The sequence below is a fragment of the Pseudorca crassidens genome, chromosome 10, assembly GCF_039906515.1.
Source record: "Pseudorca crassidens isolate mPseCra1 chromosome 10, mPseCra1.hap1, whole genome shotgun sequence".
Classification (NCBI taxonomy): domain Eukaryota; kingdom Metazoa; phylum Chordata; class Mammalia; order Artiodactyla; family Delphinidae; genus Pseudorca; species Pseudorca crassidens.
In genome coordinates this window covers 25,539,068-25,560,176 of record NC_090305.1, presented here as the reverse complement: position 1 = coordinate 25,560,176, position 21,109 = coordinate 25,539,068, and the positions used below count along the sequence as shown (strand labels likewise).

The window sequence follows — 21,109 nt, the reverse complement described above, 5'->3', positions numbered from 1 at the left end:
TGAGGGCAGCCTCCAGCCAAGAGCCAGCAGAGGACTAAGGCCCTCAGTCCAACAACTCCCAAAGTACTGAATGCTGCCCACAGTCATGTGAGTGAGCTTGGAAGTGGACCCTTCTCCAGTCCAGCCTTCAGATGAGATCCCAGCACCAGCTAGCAGCCTGACTGCAGCCTCATGAGAGACCCCAAAGCAGAGAACTCAGCTAAGCCAGGCCCAGACTCCTGACCCACAGAAACTGTGAGATAGTTGTCTTAAACTACAATTTTGGGGGGTAAACGGTTATGCAGCAACAGATAACCAATACAATGGGTCTGGACTCAGATTGCAAAGGGCGAGTGGGGTGGGGGGAGCAAAACCGTAGTCACCAGACTATCACACGTGTAAAGGATCCAAAATAACATTTCATTTCTCAGTTTCAGTTTCCTTTCCTATAAAGTATTTCTTAATCTGCTTGTTACTACCTCCCCATATGAGAAGATCCTTGGAACAAGTACTAGAGCTGTACGCCAAGTAGTGCGTCTAACTTGGGGATGTGTTTAAGACTCTAACACGAGCATCCCAGGGTTCACAGTCATCTAACCCACAGCAATCAATGTCTGAGATTCTTCTCCATGCCTCCGCTGTAGAAACTTTTCACAGATGAAGAATGGAGAGCATAGAGTTAAAACCATGTTGACAATGTGTCACTGAGGATGGATTCGTGAGCATGAAGGATAAAACTTACTTTTTAATAGCAATCAGTTCCCCAGACTCGATGCTTCTTCCCAGCAGGACGGAACCATAGGTTCCATCCCCGAGTTGCTTGATGGTTGTGTATCTATTCATGGTGTGCCCGCTCAGGCCGGACACTCATCTCAGGGCCAAGGCGGATCAGTCCTGCAGCCGCAGCAGACCTCCCCGGAGTGTAACCAGATTTTTCTATGGCAGCACCAGCACAAGGTATTCAATAGAACGTGACTATCTCCCAAATACATATTTTCAAAGATGAGTCTTCTGCCTGTAGAGAAAAATGAAAGACAAGGATAAATGTTAATGTACATTCTATGTCTGTCTAAATCAGGGGCCAGCTCTAACCCCCAGTCTGCCACCTGTTTTTTTGTAAATAAAGTTTTATTGGAACACAGTCATGCCCACTCACTTGCATACTGTCTGCAGCTGCTTTCACGCTACACAGCAGAGTAGGTGTGACACAGACTGTATGGCCCACAAAGCCTAAGGGATATATTATTGTACCCTTTACAAAAAAAAAAAAAAGTTTGTTAACCTCTGGTCTAAATAATGCTCCTTTCCAATGTTTTATAAAATGAGACACAGCGTTCTTGGAAAGTGATTTTATCACTGACTCAGAAATGAATCAGCTGCAATTTGATGCCTTTCTGCTGACTAACCACTGTAGGCAAACACGACATGATAACTATGGTTGATGGAAATTGCTGAGCTACAAGAATCCATGCTAAATATACTGTGTTCTGTGTAATTCAGCTACAATTAACAACGTAAACGTACAAAGGCCAAGAAATGCTTAAATTAAGGTTCTCCTGATATAGAACTTACATGTGCTCCATGAACTGTTTGTGGCTAGGCAACAACAGTATTTTATTAATATTATTTTTATTACTAGATATTCAGAAACTAAGCAAAGAACTAGTAATTTTTTAAGGCCTGCATGTAGGGTGTGTCTCTTTTAAAGTCCTTCAGTTGTGTTCTTTAAAAAGATAAGTCATGGGACTTCCCTGGTGGAGCAGTGGTTAAGAATCTGCCTGCCAATGCAGGAAACACGGATTCGAGCCCCAGTCCGGGAAGACCCCACATGCCGCCGAGCAACTAAGCCCGTGCGCCACAACTACCGAGCCCGTGAGCCACAACTACTGAAGCCCACGTGCCACAACTACTGAAGCCCACGTGCCTAGAGCCCATGCTCCACAACAAGAAAAGCCACCACAATGAGAAGCCCACATATGTGAGGAAAAGTAGCTCCTGCTCGCTGCAACTAGAGAAAGCCCGCACGCAGCAACGAAGACCCAATGCAGCCCAAAACAAATAAATTTATAAAGAAAAAGATAAGTCATTGATTTTTCATTTATGAAATTGAGTGTCATTCAGTCTGCCTATAATGAAGAAAATGCAGTACATAACTTAAGTGATTGCAATGCCTTTAGGCAAACATTAATAAAATGTAAATGCTTAAATAAGAACACTAAAGACGTTAAAAAAATACATCTGTCAAAGTAATAATCTGAAAAATCAAAAGATCGGAAAAGAATGATAGAATAAGTGACATTCTGCATCTAAATCCAGTCAATGCAGCTTCTCCTTCCAGAAGAATTCCAGTCAATAAATGTAGAAGGAAAGAGGGAAATAAGAAATTCGCTATTAGGCAAACGTCACAATTTATTGCAGACAAGATTCGCCGATGGATGCAAATATTGGTCGATGAACGTTTGAGGAGAAACAGGCTATCCGCATAGTTTCAAAGTATCTTTGGGAATTCCCTGGCCGCCCTTTCACTTACCAGGCCCAGTTTCTTCGATCCCTCATTGGGGAACTAAGATACAAGCCAAATGGAGCAGTCCCAAAAACAAAATATCTTTAAGACATTCATTAATGTCAAAGGGAAAGATGGTAACTCTCTAGGCAGAAATCTAACAGAAACCTCCTTACCCAAGTGATCAAGTGCAACATCAACATGACTAAGACATACGACACCATGTACCCTGTATATGATGCTCTGAGGAGGGCACACCGTCACCTCTGTGGTGTTCCGTCAAAAATGCAGAACCTCAATCCACTCATGAGAAGACGTCAAACTCAAAATGAGGGACATGCTACAAAAAACTGACCGATACTCTTCAAAAGTGTCAAGATCATAAAAGGCAAGGACAGAATGAGGAACTGTCACAGATTGGAGGCAAAGAAGGAGACATGACAACTAAACACAATGTGAGAACCTGAATAAGATCCCGGAACAGATAAAAGACATTAGTGGAAAAGTTGGTGAAATTTGAATAAGGTCATAGTTTAGTTAACAGCACTGTGCCCATGCTAACTTCCTGAGTTTGATCATTGTCCTATGGTTATAGAAGATGTTAATATTAGGGTAAGCTGGGTGAAGAATCGCTAAGAACTGTCTGTACTATTTTTGTAACACTTCTGAAAGTCTAAAATTAGTTCAAAATTAAGAAGTAATTCTAGTCTATGTTTTTGTGAAGGCTTTGCATGACCTTGAGAAACCTTAAGAACTGTAAAGGTGGGCTTCCCTGGTGGCGCAGTGGTTGAGAGTCCGCCTGCCGATGCAGAAGACACGGGTTCGTGCCCCGGTCTGGGAAGATCCCACATGCCGTGGAGCGGCTGGGGCTGTGAGCCATGGCCGCTGAGCCTGTGTGTCCGGAGCCTGTGCTCCGCAACGGGAGAGGCCATGACAGTGAGAGGCCCGCGTACCGTGGAAAAAAAAAAAGAAAAACAAAAAGAACTGTAAAGGTTATTCCTGATTTCACCATATTCTACCATATAACCGGAAAACCTTTTAGAGATCAAGCCTACCTGCTCCTCTCCCACTCATTCCCATTTCCCCCATAGAACCATTTTAAGGCCCCTGGTTTGAAGAGCATTTTCCTTCTTTTGAAGCTCTACAGGATCAGACAACTTACAACTTCCTTCAGCAGCTCTTTACAGTGATAGATTCCATTGCTGATTAATAAATATTTATAAAGCACTTCCTGTGTGACAGACCCTATGTTAATATCTGGGGATACAAAGACCAATAAAATACGGTCCTTTTTTTTTTTTTTTTAAGATCTTAGAGTCTCATGGCAGAGGATGAGAGTGGGTGGATGCCTACTCATGAATATGCACTAAGATATTTCATGTACACTGAGGGTACAGGATGTGGGGAGGGGTTAAGGAGAAAGCCCCCTGGCTTCTAACTTGGTTGATTCCACTGGGGCTCAGGAGGGCAGTAAGAAGAGTCTTCATAAAAGACTGAGTCTTGAAGGAAAAAGAAAAGTAGGTGTTTTGTAATGTAGGGGATTCTAGCATTCCAAGGAGCAGAAAAGAAGGCACAGGGGCTTGAATCTGGGGTGGAGAGGAAGGTGGGAGCTTGGAACTGGAAAGAGTTAACCCCAGAAGTTTGCTTGTTGAGAGCCTCAAATGACATTTCAAAAAACATAAGGCTTTGACTGGATCCTATACTAAAGGAGAAGAAAACACTATAAAGGTCATTAATGGAAACAGTTAGGATATGGATGCTAGATTAAAGTACTGTATCTGTATTAAATTTACTAAAGTTGATGCCTGTCCTGTGGTTGTGAAACAGCATAGTCTTATTCTAAGAAAATACACCCTGAAGGATTTGTAAGCAAAGGGCCATAATATATGCAATTTATTCTCAAGTGGTAAAACAAAAATTGTGTGTGTGTGTGTGTGTGTGTGTGTGTGTGTGTGGGGAGAGAGAGAGAGAGAGAGAGAGAGAGAGAGAGAGAACACACAATGGGGTAAAATGTTAACACAAGGTAAATTGGGGAAAAGGGGTATGGGTCTTCTTTGTACTGTTCTTGCAACTCTGTATGTTTGAATTATTCTAGACTAAAAGTCTAAAAAAATTCTCAAAATGGTAGAGGAAGGAAATCTTTAAAAAGGTAATACATATCTTAAGCATTAAACACTTTAATGTAGATTTACTTAATAAAACCTAGTATGAACTTGCTCATAAGACAGAACACATCATACATCATGGCTCCTCCACTTCACGATTTGTGCATTGTGGACTGTTTTGGATTCAAGGTGTGTCTCAGCATAACATAGAAAGAGCATTTGGGCCACAACATAAGCAATTTTGGGCTCTGTGTTTGTTTCCCCTCTTTTTCTTTCTAATATTTGTCTCCATCTATTTTTGATATGACATATGATTTCTGCATCATTCATAATTTCATTTTCCAACAAATTAAAATTCCCAAATCATTGTTGTATGTCATCTTCCGTAAAAAAAAAATCACTGGAACTTTGATCTGTCAAAAATCAGCTAACTCATAAATTATATGCTTTATTTATTTATTTTTTTAAAGTAGGCTTTGACCTAGAGACAATGGGAAGTCAATTAAGGTGTTTTTTAAAATAAAGTTATTTAGTTATTTGCTTGTTTGTTTGTTTATTTATTTGGCTGTGTTGGGTCTTCATTTCTGTGCGAGGGCTTTCTCTAGTTGCGGCGAGCGGGGACCAGTCTTCATCGCGGTGCGCAGGCCTCTCACTGTCGCGGCCTCTCTTGTTGCGGAGCACAGGCTCCAGATGCGCAGGCTCAGTAGGTGTGGCTCACGGGCCCAGTTGCTCCGCGGCATGTGGGATCTTCCCAGACTAGGGCTCGAACCCATGTCCCCTGCATTGGCAGGCAGATCCTCAACCACTGCGCCACCAGGGTTTTTTTTTAACAAGAAAATAACATGATCAGATTTGCATTTTGTAATCCAGTTAGAGTATTTTTCTTAACGTCCAACCGAAACCTGCCTATTCTAATTTAAGCTAATTTCCTCATGCTTTTTTTTTTGTGTGTGTGAATATAAAGAAACTATCTCACGAAAATGTGATGTACATCAAATTAGTAATCAAATGTGTATCTCTCAACCTCCTCTTGCTGTAATTTCACAACCTTTCCTCATAGGACCTGTTTTCCACTCCTTTAATTATCTTTGGCATTCATCTCTGAAACCTCACACATTTCTCCATGTCTTTGATGAACTGTGGCAACCAAAACTTAATAACGATCTACATTCCAGTAGCCTGTGGGCTCTCTCCCACTTTTTTTGCAATGGCATTATATACAATAATAATAATTCATATCTATCAATTATTAATCATAGAAGCCTTTCTCTGATAGTTAGTTCCTCATCTACTAAAACTGCATAATTGGGACAATGTCTTCATAGATTATCACTGAGGAAAAGCTATCTTGAAAAAATTAAGAACTTTACTGAAATCATGGTAGAGTGGGTCATTCATTCAGTATACAGTCACCCTATGATTCCTCCTTGTTACTGTCTGTCACATTATCATAGAACAAAGTTCAATTTCTCTGGCAAGATTTGACCCTCACCAACACGTGGTGGTTGCTTTTCAATTTTATTTCAGGTAATTACATACCGACTGTAAAATGGATCAGACTAGAGTCTCTCTCTTCAGGCACTGAAGTCAGGTTGACAATTTTATTCAAACTTTACCAAGAGGCCAAGCACTATGCAAAGCTTCTGGGGCACATTATGGGTAAGAGAAGGGTCCTTCCTTTAAATAACTCCTAATCAACACAAACATGGAAAATGTAGGAAACGCTATAAGCCCATGGTAGAGAGAACAACAAACTCTTGGGAGGAGGGAAGGATCAGACACCCACTCAGAGAAGAGGTAATATTGAGGTTTGAAGAATGAGCAAAGTTTTATTACACAGAAAAGGGAGAGAAAGGAATTCCAGATGGAGGAAACTCTGCAAAAGGTTGGTGGGTATAAGAGCTTGGCATGTTCACGAGAGCTTACGGTTCCTACACTGGGTGAACGACAGAATCACCTGGGGAAATTTTAACAAATACTGATGCCCGGGCCCCACCTCTAAGAGTCAGGTCGAGGTTGGGGACTGAGTTTTGATAATTTAGAAAGCCCTCCAGGGACTGTAATGTGCAACCCCACTGTGAAGTACAGGGCTAGGACATAAAAGCCACGGAGGGCAGTAAGGAAGTGCAGGGAATGGCTAGAAACTTAGGGTGGGACCCAGCTGTGAGGGCGTACATCTGTCATGCAGGAGTTTGGTTTTTACCCTGCCACACGGGAGCTCTCTGGGGCTTTTAAGCAGGGAAATGACATGAGGGAGACCACCCACCCCGGACTATTCGAACTGATGTTAGAATAGAGAGACTAGACGGAGGGTACTGCAATAGTCAGGTGAAATATGTGGAAGGACTGAACAAAGGCACCAGACAGGATGAATGTTATAGAGAGTAGGAGACACAATGGGTTCTGTTTTCTAAGGTGTTGAATTTGAGATATGTACAAAACCTCTCACTGGAGATGCTCTAAGGTTGCTTTATTTTTTTTCCCCCAAGGATAGTGCATTATTGGAGTTCTTATTAGGAGGACAGCATTTAGACAATGCTAATACCACGCACAGCTCTGGGGTACTCACAGAACACTACATGGATGGTGTCTACTGGAGTTTTGCAACATGGCAGCTGCGGATCTGGAACAAGGGACATGACAGTCTCAACATACACCTGAATTACTGTTCAACTCTGGGTGACAAACTTCAAGAAAGATATTCAAGAACATAATAAGGGGCCTAAATGAAAGCACGAGAAGAGTAGTTGAAGAAACAGAGAATACACGAAGAAAAAGGGACTTAGGAAGCCGTGGTGATTGTTTCAAGGGTCCAGAGGAGTATCAGAGAGGAGGCTTAGTTACACTATATACAGATCTAGAGAGCAGAACCATGACAACTATCTGAGCTTTCTGTTCTCTAGTGAATTATTTCCTAAACTAAAAACAAGGAAGTGGTATTATTCAAATTAGCATTAGACAAAAAGTAGCATTCAACCCATAGTCAACTCTGAGCATATCCTAGCAGGAAGTGGTTACTGACTTTTGAGATCAGTATTGTTCAGTTGTTCACCATTTTCGCGGTGGCCTGAATATGATGACTCATGTTATACTCTGAAAGGAAAGGACAAAAACTCACTGCTGCTCTGGGAAAACAGCAGGGTGATGGACAACGCACTAGGAAAAAGAAGGGCGATGTGACAGATGCCATTGCTGATCTACCCCACAGCAATGTTCCTCTTGCTGCTTAGTTTATAGAGCTCTGATTTTATTCACGATTCAGTACAATCAGGGACGGCAGCCACCTACTACAGCCCCAGGGCATGAACAGTGCTCCGTTGAAGCCAAGCCAGACAATTCTATTGTACTTCCTTCCCACTGAATACCGTTTAGGAGCGGGACTACGGCTCTGACAACCAGACGGAAAGGAAAGTGAGCTGGGGAGGGAAGAGAAGGGCCTCTGGGAGGGAATCTACTCTTTGATAGAGACAGCTGACAAAGAGGTTGCCCCGTGTTTCTGCCTTGAACATGGTTGTATAAAGCTGTAATATTCAGAGCTGAGACGGTCTTCTGGTGATTATGAGACGTCAGCTCTAAAGATGAGAATCCCAACTGCTGAGGATGGAGTAAGAGAAAGAAGCTGAATCCTGGATGACATCACTGGGCTGCTGCACGATCCCTGAAAATATCTGCTTTAGGTTTCTTGTTATATGACCTAATCCAAAGTCTTTGTTGCTGAAGCCACCATCCGATATTCTGTCAAGGACAACTGAAAGCATTCCTCTGGAACACACACAGTGACCAGGGAATGGCCCTTGGGGTAAGTTTCTGGCAGGGCACAGATGGCCAGAGTGCTACAGTTGTACAAGCAAGAAGTCACCATGTGGACCACTAGCCAAAAATCTCAAGGAAGGCTTAGGGCCACTGATCCCTAAATAATGGCTAATTTCTCTCGTCAAGGACATGTCATTTACTGATCCATGCATCACTGGCAAAAACCAATTAGAAAAATTTTTCCTTACTAACAGTATTAGTTTTCCACAGCTGCTGTTCACGAATTACCATAAACTTGGTAGCTTAAAACAGCAGAAATGTATTCTCTCACGTTTCTGGAGGCCAGAGTCCAGAACCAGTATCACTGGGTCGAGATCAAGGTATTGGCACCTCCTCCAGAGGTACTGGCTCACTTCCTCCTTGTCTCTTCCAGCGTCTGGTGACTGTTGGTGTTCCTTGGCTCGTGGCCACATCACTCCAGTCTCTGCCTCTGTGGTCACACTGACTCCTCTCTGTGTCAAATCTCCCTCTGCTTCTCACTTATGAGGACTAGTGTTTCCATTTAGGGCCCACTAAACCTATCTCCATTTAGAGATAGGTAGGTTTATCTCCCCATCTCAGATTTCTTAATTTAATCACATCTACAAAGTCTATTTTGTCAAATAAGGAAAAATTCACAGGTTCCAGGGACTAGAACCTGATATCTTCAGGGGATAGATACCACCATCCAATGAAACCTCCCAAAGACTCCCACAGTCATCTGAGCTACGGCAGCTGTGGTCTCTAGTCATACAAAGTTGAGTGTCTTAGGAATGAAATCAAGAATCTAATGCTTAGTTACCCAATGAACAAAGGCAGTCCTTTCTGAACGATAGAGAGTATTTCTCTTTAACTCTACAAAGCAGACAAGACTTCACAATTCTGGCTGAAATCTCAGTAGATGACATTAGCATTTGGAGATTCTATCCTGTGTGGACCGGGGGTTGCAAACAGGCAGCCTGAGGATGGAATTCACAGATATGCTTTGAGTTTATATTTAAAAATGGGAACTTTCATATAAATATCGAGATTTGGGGTAGCTCCAGAAAAACTGAAGAGCTAATAACACAAGGTCCTTTGTCCTCCATGGGAATAAAAGCTAGACGAGGGTGGTCACTGGCCTTTTAGGCCAAGCGTGAGCCCTCTATCCCGCCACTGTCCCCAACCTCCCTGTGTCCTTAAAATGAATGTTGTGTCAGTTGCTAATTTTTTTTTCTTAGTTGCCATTTATTTTTGCACCTTCATGGCCACTTGTTTTACTAGAAGAAAAATATTTCTCTATCCCTCTGCCTATATCAAAAGTAACAAAGGAAAAAGCCTGGGAAAAAACCTCATGCGAAGAAAAACTGGAGGGAAAGAAAAACTGTTATTCTCTTTTTAAAAGAGAAGAGCAACTCCTTACTGTTTAACAAGCACATAACCAGCTTCCCTGATTCTTTTACATTTCCTCCTCTGCCCCTGAGAGCATCTGAATTCACAGTCCCTGGTATAGACGGTCACTACTGCCTGTGAAGTGAATGGGGTGTAACAGCCCATCCATTAACTTGGGGAATCAGCTAACATGTTAATGGGCAGTACTTCTAAATACCACTCAGACCCCAAGAATGATCTTGGATAATCACTCACTATAACCAATCCACATGTAGCTTACTAATATATCAAATAAGCCAAAAAGGTAATAATAATAATAATTTCAGAACTTACTATGTATACCGTACTGTTGTAAGTGCTTTGCATATATTAATCCATTCAGTCCTCACATCGGCACCAGGTAGGTACTATTATTATTACCCCTATTTTACAGATAAGGAAGCTGAGACACCAGCTACTTGTTCAAGGTTATGCAATTAATAAGTGTTGGCAGTGAGATAGGAACCTGGGCCGACTGCACCAAACTTAAGGGAGAGATTGCAAAAGATCCAAAGGTTATGAAATCTTTTGAGGATCTGAGAACGAGAGGAATTAAAAGAAGTACTTTGTAGCTCAAAGTCCAAATATGGAAACCAGTGATGTGGCCATGCTCTAGTTGGCCTCATTCTACAATCGAACTTCAGGGGACCGAGCGGGGACCTTGCCAGCAGCCACTGCCTACAGGGGAGGCAAGTGACTGCGGACAAAGAGGAACTGAGTCCCAGTTTCCACTTGGCACAGAGCACCTGTGACTCGGAGCATCTCCTGGTCCTCGGGTTAATTTCTGTGAGGTGAGGGCACGGGACTTAATGAAGCAAGGTGGTTTCCTGCTCCGTTATTCTGTGGTTCTGTGACACTCTGGGTCAGGAATCAAGCTGGCATTTGTCTAAGAAAAAAAACAGATCAACGTTTCCACCTTTCCCATCACCTGCACAAAAGCTAGCAAAGAGCAGACAGTGCCCCAGAGGGACCCTGTGTGCTATACATCATCTCTCTTCCAGAGCAGGATAAGTGTCTCACTGTCTCAGCCAGACCCCAAAGCTCAGAATCTACTCCTTTTCCTCCCTCCGAGTCCAGCTCCAACATCACCTTTCCAGGACCTCCTGTCCCAACCTGCACAGACACAGCCAACGGCTCTCTCCCCAAGAGGCCACAGTGCCCTGTCCCCACCTCCTCAGTGGTCAATGACACGCAGGCCTGTCCCGGACAGTCATCATGCTTCTTTCATCTCTGCTCTCCTACCTCATGCTCCGCCTACACTAGCAGGTACTCATGGTTTGAATGGTCAAAACATGAATTTTAGTCTTTGCTGTGTATCTTCTGTGCCACCCTTGGTAAGTATCTCGAAACAGAATTCTTCTATTTCTTCCTGTGCAAAGTCATGGTACTCAGATTGTTTGCCCTGAGCAGAAATGTTCTGAAGTTCTGAAATGGGAGAATAGTAAATACTGCAGAAAGGCTAAAGCCGGCAGGCTGCCTGGGCCCTCCCACCATGGTGCTGGAATTACTGGGTCTCAAAGAATCACAGAAAGGTCCCCACAGTGTCGTCAGATCAGGCCTTCGGCTTCTGGGTTAGGCTGTACCCAACTCACAGAGCAGCACAGCTGTATTTCGCTTTCAAAGGGTTCCAGACAAACTTTGAAATGAATGCTATGGTTTTTCTGGCTAGGTGACATTGCGGAAACCTTCCTGCGGTCTGTCCCAATTCCCTCCCCTCGGCTCAGTCCTCAGTAGGGCAGATCATCTGCTCACGGCCGGGGTCTCATTCCCAACCTGGGAAACCAACCAGGCACAGGGTGGTCCACTCTTCAGTTTGAAAACTTAAGAGTCTTTGAATAAATGCCACAATTACTCATTTTTTTAAGATAGGAGACAGAAAATTGTACGCAAAAGTGGGCATCTCTGGGAGTCGTGGTTTACCAGCACCACTTCCACCATTCGGACCTGTGTGAAGAGCTTTTCTCCCTGAGCCTTGATCGTTTTCCACTGAAAAGATGCCATTGCTTTCACCTGTCCTCATCGGAAAACTAGATCATGTGCAAAATCACTCAATGGCCCTTCTCCTGGCACTTGTGAGTTCCATTTTACCTTAACTGGCATGAATTCTAGGTTCAAACATTTCATAACTTTACAAGAGTAAAGTTAATATTGTTACATTTCTTTTAAAAAGGTACTAAAAATAGTACATCTGTATTTCTAATTTTTCTCTCTGGGACCTAATTCTTCTGCCCACATACATTTTAGCAAGAATGTCCTTTAAATATTTTGCCTCTTGGACCAGTGCTTTTTTCTGCTTTGGGGACAGCAGCTACAAGGCCAAAAGAGCCTCCTTTATTGTGGAACGTGCTTTGCCTTTCCTGTGACAAGGAGCACATTAAAGATGCTTCTGGCTACTGCCTTAATTGGAAGGATGGGAGAAGAGGATCCGTTACCTGGGCTGCCCTCTTCTACTCCCCAGAGACTGTTTCATGCCCTGACCTCCCTCACATCCTTCAACCCCAGCTTCTGAAAGAAGAATTCATGCACCAAGTCCTAAATCCCAGGAGTAGGGTCTACCACTTCCCATCACTTCTCCCACAAAGGGCGCTGTGCCCCGAACCTAAAGTCAAGTCTTCCATTGCTTGTAGATTAGTTCTAAACTAGGACCCATCATTCTATGTGGTCTGTGGGCTGTGAAGAACTGAAGGGAAAGGAAATATTGAAGACCCAGAGGAAGAATAACTTTCCTCTGACTCGTGGGAAACTGCGGATGAGTTGGGGTGACAGTCCCCCAGCCCCAGTTGCTCACCTGATTGCCACCCTCTGTTCTAAGGGTGGGCAAGGGAGGGCGAGGTGAAGATGAGGGAGTGAATCAGAACATGTCACACATTCAAGCGCTACTCAAATATCACGGCACGTTTAGCTCAGGGCTGATCTCATGCAGCGTAAGATGCTTCACCACCATGTGTAACAACAAACAAATCAATAAAACATATCGAGGACATAAAGGCTTAACATAAAAATAAAATAGAGCAGGTGTCAGCAAATGTTTTCTGTGAAGGGCCGGTAAATACGTTAGGCTGTGAGGGTGACAGGGTTCTGGCATAGCTATTCAAATCCTCTGCTGTAGCACAAAAGCAGCCACAGATGACACGGAAACAAATGGGCACGGCTGCATCCCGGTACAAGTCTATTTACAAAAACAGGCAGCCGGCAGGACATGCCTGCAGGGCATGATGTGTGGACCCCTGAAACACAGGAAACGCCGCATGCAGGCAGAGCACTTTAGCCCTTTCCACATAATCCTCATGTACCTGTGGGTCACAGGGTTACATATACGTGTATCCTGAGAATATAAGCTTTCTGTGGGCAGAAATTTTGTTATGTTCACAACTGTATTCCCAGCAACCAGACAAGGACCTGGCACCCGGTCGGCCCAAATAGGTGCTCCAAATAAAGATGAGCTGAATGAATAAATTAATGAATGAGTAACTTATGGGTTTATAAAGGGTCACTTTGTTAATTTTCCTATACCATCAACCCCACTCCTACTGCCATCCCTCATAGATTCTTTGCAAAACTGAACAGCTCTATGGAGATGAGGGCGCAAAAATTATGAATCCTTCCAAAAGCTTTTATAACAATTTAGGAAAACATTTGCTTTTTAACAGCTAAGCTGACAGGTAGGAGGATATGGGGAGGGGGAAGGGTAAGCTGTGACAAAGCGAGAGAGAGGCATGGACATATATACACTACCAAACATAAAATAGATAGCTAGTGGGAAGCAGCCGCATAGCACAGGGAGATAAGCTCAGTGCTTTGTGACCGCCTGGAGGGGGGGGATAGGGAGGGTGGGAGGGAGGGAGACGCAAGAGGGAAGAGATATGGGAACATATGTATATGTATAGCTGACTCACCTTGTTATAAAGCAGAAACTAACACACCATTGTAAAGCAATTATACTCCAATAAAGATGTAATAAATAAATAAATATTTACTATTAAAAAAAAAGGTAGGCATATATAACCTACTTTTTTCTCACTCGGTTTCGTCTGAGTTAAATCAATCATCAGTAAATTCATTTTCAAAGCACAGGCAGTGTCCGAGAGGACGGAACCATTAACTATTGTCTTCTCGGAACTACAAACTCATGCAGATAGTAACTTTCATGACATTGTGAAATATGTAGTTGGACATTACACCACTACTCCTTTATCTTCTTGGTTCTGGGCCATTATCTTTTATATTAACCACGAGAGCAGTCACATGTTATCAGCACTTTATCACAGACCACACTACACCTATAGAAAGATAAAAAATGACTCACATTGATCTTTCCTCACAAATACGTGGCTCTCACAAGCCCTTGGCCGTCACTGTACACTTATCAAGTGGCTACTAAGAGCATGGTGGAAATATCACTATTGTGTTATTTTATTTTAAAAACAGTATTTTTTAAATAAAAAAAACTGAGGATGACAAACAAAATCTAGGAAAAATGGAAAGTAAGGTAATATATAACCTAATGCTAATTAGCATAGATTGAATGCTCAGTTTAATAGGACGTAAGCTGAACACGGGCATAGTATAATATTGAGGAAACCTGACTATAGAATCAGATTTTTTTCCCTATAAGGGACCTGAATGATCACCCCCCAACACCCTCACTTTACAGCTGAGATGCTGTGGCCCAACGGACAGAATTCTTGATACCTTCAGGGCAGCAGAGTTTTAAATATGTGACTATAAGAGATGTTTTCATAGTCGATTAAAGATGTAACAAATGCTCCCACTTCCCCTTCCTCAAAAAGTACATGAAGGTATTGCTAATCCTGAAACTACATAGAAAAAAAAAAAGTGGCAGCTCTCCAGAGACATGCTTTCTTCAAACTCTGAGACAGCTTCAGAAGTCAGTGCTCCCAGGATTTGACGCCAGCTGCACAGGTGAGTCCAAACCCAGGCACTTCTTTCTACAGAGGTTTCAACTTTCAAAGCACAGTGAGCCAGGCACTTAAAGTGCAAGGACGCTTCCGTTTCCTTGAAAGGAATGAAGAAAGGAAGCTCTCCGCACGTCACGAGGAGCAGAGAGAGTGAGCGTGAATTCCACATCAACCTTGGTTACCATCTTGAGGGGACCCTCCACTGCTTCTTCTACTTCTCTGGCTACAAGTAAAGATGCCTCTGATTTCTTCCTTCCATAACTTAGCATTTTAATGCAATCTGCCCCAGGAACTGATTTACTTCAGCAAATTGTTTTTACCAGGTAATTTTCTTGAACACACAGGTGTACTAATAGGGAAGTTCAAACTGTTTCAAGGAGAGCACAGCCACAACCTAGGACACGGTTACACTGTAGATATGCGTGTAAGTCATCTGGCGCACGCCTCTGCGCGTTCTCCCGGTCACCTACAGCAACCACAAACACCGAGGCCCACAGATAGGAGGTTTCTGATGCTCTAGTTACAGGCCTTTCTCAGAAGGCCATGGTCAAGCAAGAGAGCCGATGAGACAATTTACAGTTAAGACACTATTCACAGGCTGACAGATCAACATACACAGAAAGGTCACTGTGCCCAGAATTCTGCCAAGAAATTGCTAGGCAACACGTCCTACCATAAATACATACACTCACACATACCCTCACAAGCAGAAAAACAGAAGTGCTGCGTACAACTCCAACTCAGCAAGATCCTGCAAAATGAAACGGAGGAGCTTGCCGCAAAGAAGCAGTGAAAAAAGAAAATTTAAAGGCAGTCGTGTTCCTGGCAAGGTTCAGACGGAAAAACAGCAACAGATCCCAGAAGCAGAGCTGTCACCAGGAATAAGCTAAGCTCAAGCTGTTTTAAGTAAGGGCAGGATAACACTTACTAAGGATGCTGCGTGGTTGCCATCCCCTGGGCCTCCAGACCCAGCCATGACTTGACTCCAAGTCAGCTGACAAACATCTACCAAATATTTGCTACGTGTTCAGGGCTCTCCCAGTCCCTGGAGGGATGAGCAGATTTTTGTCAGGTGTGTTCCAGGTGCTGTTCAGGCACCAAGACCATCTCCACGCTGCAGCCAGGTGGGGAGGCATTTCCCCTATTTTACACGCGAGGACTAATGCTTGGAGAATCCATAAGGCCACATGAGTACCGAGGAGTGAGGCCCCGACCTCAATTCTGCCTGACTTCAAAGCCCACAACCCCACACGACCATGCAGAGAATATGGCTCCTGCCCTAAAGAGGCTTAAAATAACCTAAACCAATGAGAGATCAATATAAGCCCTCGGGCTTCCGTGGTGGCGCAGTGGTTAAGAATCCACCTGCCGATGCAGGGATCAGGCTCGAGCCCTGGGCCGGGAAGACCCCACATGCCGCGGAGCAACTAAGCCCGTGCGCCACAGCTACTGATCCTGTGCTCTAGAGCCCGCGAGCCACAACTACTGAAGCCCACGCACCTAGAGCCCCTGCTCCGCAACAAGAGAAGCCACCACAGTGAGAAGCCCGCGCACCACAACGGAGGGTAGCCCCGGCTTGTCCGCAACTAGAGAAAGCCGCATGCAGCAACAAAGACCTAACTCAGCCAAAAACAAACAAACAAACAAACAACAACAAAAAACCAAGCCCTCAGTGCTAGTGTCAAAGTCAAACTTAAAAGAAACGAGTATCTGGAGACTTGCAAGAGAGAGAAGAGAAATGAATAGATAGAGAAGATGTTATAGAAGTGAGGACTTAGCTTCCTTCTCTGAGGAAGGGTAAGATTTGCACAGGAGATGGGGGAGAGGGGTGAGGGTTTCTAGGACAGCGATCTGAGCAGGAACCATCCTGGCCCCCTTAGTAGAGCAGGCTCGAAAGAAGACCACACCCATAGAGTGTGAAGATGTATGCTGAACTGAAAATAGAATTTAGATAGGAGGCGTGAGGCCTGATTATGAAAGGCCTTAAAAATCAGGCAAATTGTTTTAGACTTGAGATAGTTGAGAAGGGAGAGGACCTGAGGGTTGCAAGGCAAGGAGAGACGTGAGGAACTGATAGTTTTAAAAGACTAGATGGACAAGAAGATGAAGAAACCAGAAGGTGTGTCTCATTCATTCATTCATCCATTCCATCCATCCATCCACTTGTTCAGCAAACATTCAATGAGGACTTACTAAGAGCCAAATTGCGGGGCTAGCTCAGAGGCTGCCCCAGTCTGCAGGAGAGGAAGGGTGAGCCTCTGGATTAGAATATGGAGGGAGGGCGCTATATAAATCACATGTCAAAGGTCTTCATGACTCATTGATAGCAAGGATGAAGGAAATGAAGGAAAAGACTGTTGAAGAGAATTCCAAAAGGTTCGAGACTGACAGGATTTCCACCATTACTGGGAACCTCAAAAAACAATGAGATGAAAACAATGAAAGTAGAAAAAGAGCTTTGATGATGTGAAACAGTCAACAAATAAAACCCCCAAAGCCTGGTTTCTTTATCCTGGTAGCCTGTTTACACACAGTCTGTAGGTAAGAAACTTCAGTGAGAAAAAAGCATTTCTTTGTGACTAAATGCTGAGTTCCCTTGGCTAGGACAGACCTCCGCCCACTCAAACAAGCTCCATCAGCCCTCCAACACATCCTTCCATCATCTGAAACTAAACTGGTCTCACTTAGAAACGTGGTTGTCCGCTCTTGCCCTGCCCCCAGTTTTGACTCTGGAGAAGGGGACAAGGTAAAGTGGACAGGCAGGGTCACTGTAAGGGCTGGATCTTAGGGAAGCAAGCAGTGGTACAGGGTATCATTTTAAATAAAGGATCCCACCACTGCTCTTATTTCTACACCCAAATAGACAGGAAGGCCAAATTCTTTACCAAATTGCAGTGCTTTGTTCAGAAACGATTTCAAATGTGCATATTTATGAATACATTAACTCTTAGCACAGCTAACATATGGTTGAGGCACAAATTCCTCTTAATAATTTATATGTTAGCTACACAAATTTGAAGCTCATTTCAATTTTATATTCAGCAATAGTACAGTTCACTTTGGGGGCACATCCTGAAAGCCCACTCACTGGAAAATGTGAGAAACGAAAACTGTACTTATCAAACTGCTACAAAGAGTGCTCCAAGCAAAAATAGAAAACAAGTGCCAATACCTTAGAGAAATCTAGCTCTGGATGCAAAATTCAGGGTGATATTTTCTCAGTATAATTCAGCTTTAGCAAAAGCAGCTCTTTATTTAGTTGTAAGTGGAAACGAATACTCTTTTCTGCAGAATAAGGCATTCAACTACTTTTTAATTTAAAAGTAAAAGCCCTCAATGCTAGTGTCAAAGTCAAACTTCCAAAGGTGCATTAGAAAAGAAACAGGGGTTCTGTAAAGTCCTTCAGCTTCCCTCTCATAACGTCTACTCTGATTAGTAAGAAAGAAATCAGAGCAGAAAGAAACCCAGTGAAAAATGGTTGCACATAAATGTGTGAGGATTTCTTGCTCAGACCTCTTGCGGGACAGCCAAAGGCCTAGTCAGGAAAATTCCGAAAGCAAGTCCTCCATATCCTACCAATGGGGCTTCAAATCGGGCCGGGATCTTTCCCTTCTTTAACGCCAAAAGGTAAACACACACCAAAATCTTCCAGACTCCGAGGAAGCGGGAGTTTTTCTGCCAAGAGGGAGAGACCCACAGGACCGCGGAGAGAAACTACAGCCCGAGAGCCTCTCCCTCGCCCTCAGATCCTTCGCGGGGCCACGGCACTGGGGGCCCTCGCAGCTCCGGTCCATCACCCCGAGTGACAGGTCACCCGGCAGAAGCCCCTAATCCGCACCCCACTTACCGGCGCCGCGAGCACAGGCGGGGGCCCGCGCCTGCGGGGAGCGTGGCTTCTCGGAGGGCGGGCGCCGAACTGGCCCGGGAGCGGGAGCAGGGCGACCCGCGCTAGGACGGGCCGAGGGGTCCGCGGAGGGACGCCCGGGGGCGCCGCCGAGGGGCGCGGGCCGCGCCGCGCATGGTGAGCGGCTGGGCACCCGGCCGCTCTCCAGCCTCCGGCAGGAAAACAAACAAAAGGCAGGGAGGCTTCTGGTGGGGACGACCGGCCTCTTTCCCTGGGAAAAGTTACCCTGCAGCTCCCCTCGCAGGCCCCGCGCGTCCCTGCACCGCGGCCGGGCCGCCGGGGGGCGCCGAGCCGCGCGTTCCGCTCTCCACCCGGGGCCTGCTGGAGCCCAGGGTCCCTGAGGCCCCCGCCGACCGCCAACGGGCCCTCCAGCTCCACACGCTCGCCTTACTGCAGATCGACTGCCTCGGGCATCAGAATGGAGAAGTGCAGGCTGAGGATGCACGTTCGGAGGACATCTCATTACAGGTGATCGAGGTGAACACACTTTCCTGGCTTTAAAAAACGTAACTGCAGTGCCACCGAAAGTGGTTGAAGATGGCAAATCGCGTCATATCTATTTTACCATAATAAAAAATATTTAAAATAAAAACCAGACTGCCTGTTAGCATCCATTTGAACTTCAAGAGTTTCTATATTGTGAGCAACTTTAGTTTGGAAGACTGGATTGTTAGGTGGGGAACAGACTAGATAATGGTCTACAGAATCGTCCTCTGTGTGTTGACTAGTTCTACGAAGTCTTAACACTTAACACTTTTTAAACACTGTCACTTGTGTCGTTAGTTATATTGCGGAGGTAAATCATCCTATCAGGATTGGCCCTGAACCACTTTGAAAAAAGAAATTGCTTCGAGGTCCTCGATTTAAATTCACATAACTGCCCCAAGCCGAGGGTGCTTTAGTTGGAGGTATCAGAATCGCCGGGATAGCTTGTGAAAACAGATTGCTGGGCCCTCTCCCCAGAATTTTGGTGCTGATGCTACTGGTCAGGGAAACCACACTGTCCTAAGCAACAGTTTTAATTAATAAAACAGTAATCCTTTCACACATTGTGGATCTTTCTCTGAGTTTAAATTCCCCAGCTCATATCAATTTTCTCACTATCTTTGTTTTTGAATTCTAATAACCGAGAAGATTGTTTTTTCTAGGAAGAATCTATGCAAAAGGCCTGAATCCCTCTTTCTTCTTGCTTCTGTTGAAGAAACCTACAAGATACAGGACAAACTTCCTTAGACTTCCTGTCTCAAATGGGAAAGGGTCATCTGGCCACTTGGCAAACGTATAACATTTATCTACCTTCATGTTTACCTATATGACACCCAAACCATATGGCAAATGAAAATTGAACGTCATTGTCAATGAAAAGATAGGGAGACAGGAGGCAGCCTGACAAATCATATACTACTCCCAGAAAAAGTGATTTTTAAAGTATTTAAAATGATCAGTTTTAGTCAAATTCAGTTGTCCAAGCAACTGGCAAATGGCCTGTCTTGATCTACCTTTAACAAGGGTCCATTGGGCTAGTAAGTGGCTTAGGTCCATAGTCCTAGCCTCGGGGAAATTATAACCACGTATTATATAATATGATGAGATAATACAACACTGTAAAGAAGCCTAGTGGATACAGTGGATACTGACCTAGAATTGAAAATTAGTAGCTATGAAACATAACAGCGTTTTAATAAAATAGGTGCTCAATTTATTGATAAAAATACGAATTATTATTTTATTAAACTTTTTTGTTTATTTACTAGAATAATAGAAATCATCTGTGCTAACTGACTAAGCATTCAACAAGTTTAATGAAATAGACTCGTTCTGAAAATATTTCAATACCCCATTCCTCATTTGCAAAACTGATCTTTTGTATTCATTAGTCACATACAACATTTTCTTCTATTATAAATCCATACATCTAATCTTTCTCCCGATTTAAATTTCAAAATACAATTTAAAAGAGGTCATTGGGAGGAAAATAATCCTTAACAGACCTAAGCCCTAGTCTCTTTTAAAAACTGAAAACTAGTAAATTTTTAGTCCCCGTTAAACAAGAATGTACTTTTTATAGGTAGCTGACTTAGGATGCAAATGAAAAATCCATCGGAAGGGTGGATTCTAATATTACAAGACAGCAGTTGGGGCTTCCTTATTGTAGCTCACCATTCTGCACCCCTCCCATTTTTTTTCGCCTCTATTTTCTGAAGAAGAATGTACTGCATTACTAAGATCTAAATAAATACAATAAAAGAAAATAATGGATAAGAGATTTAAACTATTGTGAACTCGTGAGAACCACGAGTAGGATCTTGGAAACCTGATGACTATTAGTACCCCACACCTAGTAGAAACTTTAGAAACTACATAAATGTTTGCTGAATGAAGGTAAGAAGCCCCAAGACTAGGTTTACACAGAGCAGAGAGCATGCAAAATTCAGTATTTAAAACAATGTAAAGTGTGGGAAAATAATACACTGCCTGACAAACAAGAGTGCCTTCT

At 43.7% G+C, this 21,109-nt stretch overlaps 2 protein-coding genes across 5 annotated transcripts in view; both read right to left on the bottom strand.

The window, feature by feature from the left end:
* CILK1 (ciliogenesis associated kinase 1) overlaps window positions 1-964 on the bottom strand; it is a 34,593-nt gene extending 33,629 nt beyond the window's left edge. Inside the window, exon 1 of the mRNA XM_067752684.1 lies at window positions 722-964. Within this exon, the coding sequence (XP_067608785.1) occupies window positions 722-822 (101 nt within the window). The 5' untranslated portion in view covers window positions 823-964. The remainder of the gene's footprint in view (window positions 1-721) is intronic.
* LOC137231877 (uncharacterized) lies at window positions 852-18,777 on the bottom strand. Of its 4 annotated transcripts, none has more exons than XM_067752688.1 (2): window positions 18,556-18,777; window positions 852-994 (listed from the first exon to the last, which is right to left on the bottom strand). In XM_067752688.1, exon 2 carries the CDS (start codon window positions 969-971, stop codon window positions 852-854), a length of 120 nt encoding a protein of 39 aa, XP_067608789.1. In that variant the 5' UTR covers window positions 972-994; window positions 18,556-18,777. The 4 variants fall into 4 exon arrangements, with proteins under 4 accessions (XP_067608789.1, XP_067608787.1, XP_067608786.1 ...); XM_067752686.1 differs by lacking the exon at window positions 18,556-18,777 and adding an exon at window positions 15,637-15,656; XM_067752685.1 differs by lacking the exon at window positions 18,556-18,777 and adding an exon at window positions 10,536-10,704.
* Between the last annotated feature and the right edge of the window lie 2,332 nt (window positions 18,778-21,109).